The 6,978-nt window shown below is 38.2% G+C and overlaps 1 protein-coding gene across 3 annotated transcripts in view; it reads right to left on the minus strand.

The window, feature by feature from the left end:
* Nucleotides 1–6,729, minus strand: part of KIF14 (kinesin family member 14) — a 33,894-nt gene extending 27,165 nt beyond the window's left edge. For all 3 annotated transcript variants that reach the window (XM_088673754.1, XM_088673755.1, XM_035122895.3), the window contains exons 1-6: nt 5,499–6,729; nt 4,036–4,287; nt 2,894–2,984; nt 2,116–2,214; nt 950–1,002; nt 175–205 (exon numbers count right to left, since the gene is read on the minus strand). In XM_088673754.1, coding sequence (XP_088529880.1) covers nt 175–205; nt 950–1,002; nt 2,116–2,214; nt 2,894–2,984; nt 4,036–4,287; nt 5,499–6,613 — 1,641 coding nt within the window. In that variant the 5' untranslated portion in view covers nt 6,614–6,729. The remainder of the gene's footprint in view (nt 1–174; nt 206–949; nt 1,003–2,115; nt 2,215–2,893; nt 2,985–4,035; nt 4,288–5,498) is intronic.
* Nucleotides 6,730–6,978: the final 249 nt, after the last annotated feature.

Raw genomic sequence — 6,978 nt, forward strand, 5'->3', positions numbered from 1 at the left:
AGAAGGATCTACCACAAAGAACTAACTGCCAGTTCAACTATTTCAATACTTATTTGTGTGGAAGTATTCAATTACTCTATAATCTCTTATTTACCATCACTGAAAACTAAAAATCATTTTTTTACATATGACTTTTACATTCTTGTGCTTTGATACATACAACAACAACCTTACCTGAATATCCAAGTAAGAGCTAACAACATTCCTAGAAGAAAAATAATAATTTTTATCTCTTGTGAAGGGGGTAAAAACAAGTTCTATGCATATAAACACAGACCCAGTCTTACTATTCAGCTTACAATTATTCATCAAGAAGCTTCAATGAAGCCTACAGAAACCTCAGAAATTATGGATTTACCACAAAATTCTAGCAGTATTATGGTCCAAGTATGTACACCTGAAGAAATGAAAACCCACACTTTCTTATGGGCTCAACAGAGTTTACAACAGAATCAATATTATATTTTGCTTGTGGTGGCAACACCTCCAGTACGATTGAGGTGGTGGTACAGAATGTGAGAATGGTTAGCATCAGAATATTTGTAGTTACCTATCTGTAAGAAAAGGGCAAACTATATATTTGAGATTAATACAAGACAGAAGAGAATTGTTTGCATGGGGCAGATTAAGGACCAAAAAAGCTGAGTAAGAAAATGAAGGGGAAGGGGGACTGAAGGAAGGCTGGAGGAGAGGCAATGGAACAGGAAATGAGTCTGAGAGAACAGTAGGTGGGGAAAAGCAGAGAACTGAGGGACAGGGAATTAATGAGAAATGATACTGTGAAAAAGTAGAGTCAATAGCCAGTTTGGTTGGGGCTTAATTTCACAATTTGTTTGAAAAACCCAACAAATTCCTTGACTGCAGACTTCTTGTTATGTGAATAAATAATAAGTCCATTTTAAGTCAGCAAACAGACATTTGTAGAAAATATCATAAAGTAAAATCTTACACAGTCAGGTCTTCCACATAGGGTCCAAAGATAGGATGTTCTCTCACACGAAGCTGTTAATCAGAAAAGTCAGTGTTGATCAGCTTTAAAAGCTTCAGAGATTTAGAGCACATTTATGGAACTCTCTATCAAGTTATTATAACTAGAAGGACTGAAACTTCTCCAGCTCAGTGTTTGCTAATCTGGGACCCCAGAACAGCAGTGACATTGGCATCCTAATCCATATTTGCGCATGTGAACCTGAGTGCTGAATAATGTGCCATCAGAAACGAAAAAACTAAAAAGGGCATGGGGACAGAGAGGAAATAAGAGACTGAAGCGTTTTATTATAACAATGTGAAGACCCTAGTAAACCACAGATAGCAAAACAAATGGTTTTTCTTTTATTTTGCAACAAAATAACTTAAAAACCCTGAAAACAACAGTATAACAACAACAACAACAACAACAACAACAACAACAACAACAACAACAACAACTTATTATTATTATTTGTACCCTGCCCATCCGACTGGGTTTCCCCAGCCACTCTGGGGGGCTTCCAACAAAGATTAAAATACATTAAAACATCACACATTAAAAACTTCCCTAAAGAGGGCTGCCTTCAGATGTTTTCTAAATGTCAGGTACTGTAGTTGTTTATCTCTTTGACATCTGATGGGAGGGCATTCCACAAGGCGGTCACCATAAATGCATCTTTATGCTACATTTTATTTAAAAAAAACATGAAGAGCAATAAAAACTTTTCACTGCAAGCATCACACCGTGCAAAATAGTATACAACCACAGCTTAAGAAGCAAAACCTACAAAAACAGGGAATCAAAACAAAATAGAGGTGAGTAAAACTAAAAGTCTGCAAGTCAAAGTAGAAGCTCTTTAAATGACCAGCTGGATGTCCCATGTGGGGCTGAGAGTGTCATACAGCAAAAATGCTGCCAGGATCGAAAGCTGCCCATCCTACATACACCCCTATATAGCCTCACTGAGGCTCACACATTAGCCTTTGAACAGATGCCCATCTTTTTCTATTCTTGTAAGAGCCAATAACAGAAAGGATCTAATTCCTTATGGTTATGAGACTAGCCCACATCCGGAGAGTTACTGTTTTATACACTGACAATACATCACTGTGCAGAACATAATTAGAACATAATTAGTTACTTACAGGCTGTTTCTTCTGTCCATTTTCAGCTTTGTAGACTAGCAAGTCATGAATTTTTTCATTGTAGACCTCAAAATAACTCATCTCAAGATGAAAATCAGTCTAATTAAAAAAACAATAGCTTTATTGCTGCCCGTAGACCCAAGAAACACAGTACAGTACAGTTATTAAGCTATAAGATCAGCCTTACTAGCCAACAGAGGAGCTGTAGCCTGTACATCTTGATTTCTGGTTTTATTTTATGGTTAAAAAAAACAACAACCTAAAAACCACAAAAATATCAAGTACTTCAGAAATATGTTGCTCTGGCAATTTGCTTCCTACACACAGCAACATGGAAGCTGTGATGAGATCCCACCCTGCTGGTGAGTATGGGTTGAATGAAGCAGCCACAAGGATGGGGCAAATTTCAGGCTTGGCTTTTACTCAGTACAATCACTTCTGAGGGAATACCGATGTGTGTGTGTGTGTAGTACTATTCTGTACCCCTCCAAATGCCTGCCCTTAAGAAAAGCAGTGAGCCAATCAGCTAAACAGCATTTATCACCCAGTTCCCCAAAACCCCATGCAATTGTTGCAGGATACTTCCAAAAAAGCACTGCTGCCATTGTGGAAATCATTGCAATCACATGTAGTGCATCTCTGTGGAAATGTTGATTCACATTAACAGTGCTTCCACAACAGATGCCCAAAAGTGAACCCAAAGGTGGTTCCATGTACTCCCGAAGAAAGTGGAGCAGCACCAGTAAGTTCAGAAAGAAAGGTAATGCTGCAGCAATACCTGTTGTGTTTCTTTTTCTGCTATTTGAGTAAAGAGATCTTCGCAGAATCTTGGTATTATTCCTCTTTCGTCATCATCAAATCCCATCATACTGTAATGACAAATATTGCAATTATAGGCTCGGGTTTTAACTCTACATAATACGATGTTCACACTTCCCAAACTAGGCATTAATACACAGGGGGTACCAGTTTTAAAAGACAACTAGAGGAACATTTCCGCATAACACTGTAAAATCTAATAAGATTATTAAAACAGATTAGCTAGGAAAGGGGACAATTGACTGTGGTGTTCTTAACTGCATGGTCTGAAGTTGAGGCAATCCACACGCCATATGGTGAGCTTTGGCTGTGGCTTCTGGTCACCTAACTCCATATTAATTATTTTATTTATTACATTTTTATACCACCTCATCTGATCAGGAAGTTTATTCGGCTTTACGCCCATCATAAAACACAACACAACAAAATAAATCAAATAAAACAGCGGACTCGTTCAAGCCACAAATAATAAAACACAATTCACAGCTCACAAGGACAAATATTAACAATTAAAAAGAACAGTTTAAGACAGGGGTGGCCAACTCCGAAGAGACTGCGATCTACTCACAGAGTTAAAAACTGGCAGTGATCTACCCCCTTTGGGGGGGTTCAGGTCAAAGTTGTTAAGCTTTTTTTAGGGAGGAGGAAAGCCCAGTTTTTTAGGGGTTCAGGTCAAAGTTGTTGAGATTTTTTAGGAAGGAGGAAGGCCCATTTTTAGGGGTTCAGGTCAGAGTTGTTGAGCTTTTCTGAGGTGGGAGGAAAGCCCTCTTTTTGGGAGGTGAAGGGCTAAAATGTTGAGCATTTTTAGGGGAGCCAAAGTTCTTGAGCTTCTTTGGGGGGGGAGCCAGTGATCTACCAGTGATCTACCACAGGCATCCAGTGATCTTCCAGTAGATCACGATCTACCTGTTGGACGTGCCTGGTTTAAGATAATGATTAAAAATTTAGGCACTACGCTAAAATCAATATCAGATGTCATTATAGAAAATTCTTATAACTATAAATAATCTGCTAACATTCCATTCCAAAAAGCATCTGGATACAACATGTATTGGGTGTCAACAACAGCAACAGAAATGGAACGCTTCCAATCCAACTTACGTATATGACTTTCCAGAACCAGTCTGTCCATATGCAAAAAGGCAGGTGTTGTATCCTTCAAAGGCTCTTTCTAGGAGAGGTACTGCTAGGGACTGATACACCATCTCTTGGCTTGCAAAATTTTGACATTTATCAAAAGACCAAAATGAGAAGTCAAAAGTAAAATTGTAGATTTGTTTTGTATTTGGATGGTGCACAACAGTCTCTTGCCCTGTCATGGAAACCACTTGTAATGTTTCTTCATTCTTATCTCTGAATAAAGGCACAAAATAAATGTTAGTTATAGGGGGTGAGGGACAACAACACACTGAACACATTCAGCTTAGTAACTGATCTTATAAATCAATTTTAATCTAAATTGTCTAATTGAGTTTGTACCTAAATCATTATAATATGTGACAGTCTTCAAGTTAATTGTGCATCAGCCATATGAATTTTCTATATGAATCTTCTCCTTAGAAGTTTTTTAAATTTCATTATATGTAAAATGTCAGCATAGAGATAGACTGTATTGAAGTTCAGTATACATCATAGAACTAATGTACAAAATACACCTAGATCAAAATAATTCATAAATATAATGTTTAGGCTCCGATGCTAACATGTGTAACAAACACCAAAATCCATAGGACTTGTTGTAACCCAGGATTACAGTAAAACAGCCAAAGAAAATAATTTATATATTTTTGATAAAACATATAGTTCCAAGATCAAAGATTAAATTACCGTAACTACTAATAAAACTCCATTGCAAGTGCCCAGTTTCTAAAATGCAAAGCTAGCATCTGCAGATCTGTTGCCTAAAAATCAGAAGCCTGATAAAAAATTCAAAAGCCACTGTACTGCATAGCATTTTTTAAAAAAAATATACAGGGGGGACAAAAAGCTGAACATTACTGTGCATGCAGAGTTCCTCTTTTGCAACAGGACTTCCCTTTCCTGTCCTCTTGAGTGAGCCCTCAAATTGTGCTCCAGAGGGTCCTTCAACCCCCTGGAGTAGATTTCGTGAATGCATGGTGGGCTGCAGGGAAGAGGAGTGACAAGTTCTGTTGCACAACTTGAAGTCTGCCCACAAGGGAACAACAGTGCGGGATATGACTATACTCTTCCCCCAAAATCTGAGGTTTATTAAAATGGAGTCCAGGAGGAATTATGCAAAGGGAATTGGATTAGCTTGCCTTGCAAGATGGACTCTGGGCTACTGAGACAATGAAGTATCAACTATCATCCCATTTTATTTATTTCATATAGTTGTTAAATTTTCTCAGCCCTAGTTAGAACACACAGTTCCCTTATAAAGTGGGAAATGGAAGTAAAGAGAAGTACAGCAGTTTGTATACAGACACAATGGAAATTAAACTGGGTCATATATCTAGTGGTTGGAGAGCATTTTATGCTACTCAATATCATGGTAACAACTTGTATAATTTCATATTAGTCCAAAAAAAATAATGGTTATATACCTGACACTAAAGGGTCGTATTCTCACAGCTACAGTCACTTTGCTGTTTTCTATTTTGAAAGGGTCTTCTTTACCACATATGTTCTGCATTAGAGTATCTTCTTTCTGTGAAGCAGCTTGTTGACTATATGTGGTATTTTCTTGCAACCTTCTATTTAGAGTAAATTCATTAGTACCAGATTTCTTGGCTGATATTGTTTGAGGACACAGAATCTTATTCTTAATGGTTGGGGCAGCAGGAGTCTTGGCATGCTGAACAGCTCCACATCTGGGGGTGAATTTCATTCCTTCTGTTGAACCTTTCCTTCGTGTCTTCTGCTTTTCCAGATTTTCATTCTTAATAGATCTATTTTGCAGACTTTCAGTTCCATTTTCCTTACTGGAATTATGCTTTTCTGCTAGTTTTAATATAGACGTCCTTTCATCAAGTTTTCCTACTTTTAAGAGTGATGATCTAGGAACTTTGTTTTTACTCTGAGAATCACCAACAACTGTCTTGTATTTTAAAGGTGTGTAGCTACCAGTAGCATTTGAAACATTATGATTAAAAGGCACATCACTTTTCATATCAGGATTTCTCTTTCCATCTGTGAGGCCTTGAAGTGACAAAAGGCCAGTCTTAACAAACGGAGGGTCACTGCTGCTAATTTTTGGTGGAAACAATGTTTTGCCACTCTTCTGGGGAAGAGGGTCTCCTTTTTCTGCTCTGGCTTCGTGAAGATTTGTTTTGTGCTTCTCAGTTGATGCAGGCCTTATTCGGCGCTGTAGCGTCAATCTTTTTTCCATTTGTGTATTTTCACTGCCATGTGTTGTATTTGTATCAGATTGTTCTTTGCTCGTCACAGTTCTTCGTTGGAGTATCAGCTTGCCTTCAGTCATGGGAGCAACTGAACTGTCAGCCAGTTTGTTACAGGCTGAAAGCACGTAGGTCGTATTTATTTCTTTGGTCTTACTCAGGGACTGGGACTTAGGATCGCTTCCCTCATTCCCCAGTGTCTGTGATGTAAATGTCTGTGCAAATCTGTTTCTAGCATTGACATTTTCTGGAGGATGCTTTTGTGAAGAACCACCAAGTGCACTGATATGGCTTCTCTTAGGAACAATATAAATAGGCATTGAGACCTAAAGCAAGCTGCAACTGCAGGACTGAAACTATCATACAAGCTCTTCCTGAAGAGTATACTTGACTTGTAATCTTATTTTCTCTACAGCACAGAATGTATCACTATGGGATCTGTTAAAAAAAGAAGCCATTATTATTTTCTATTTATACTCAACTGTTGTCATGTGGGTAATATAAAAAGGTAAAGGGTAAAGGGGCCCCTGACCATTAGGTCCAGTCGTGACCGACTCTGGGGTTGCAGAGGGGTTGACTGAAGTAGAAGTCCATAGACAGCATTACTAAAATATCTCTCACTGATCTCTAACCCCACCCAGCCTTTGCCATTACTTGGCAATATTGTTGCCAAAGGAAAATAACA

Source organism: Zootoca vivipara, chromosome 7, assembly GCF_965207765.1.
Source record: "Zootoca vivipara chromosome 7, rZooViv2.hap1.1, whole genome shotgun sequence".
NCBI lineage: Eukaryota > Metazoa > Chordata > Lepidosauria > Squamata > Lacertidae > Zootoca > Zootoca vivipara.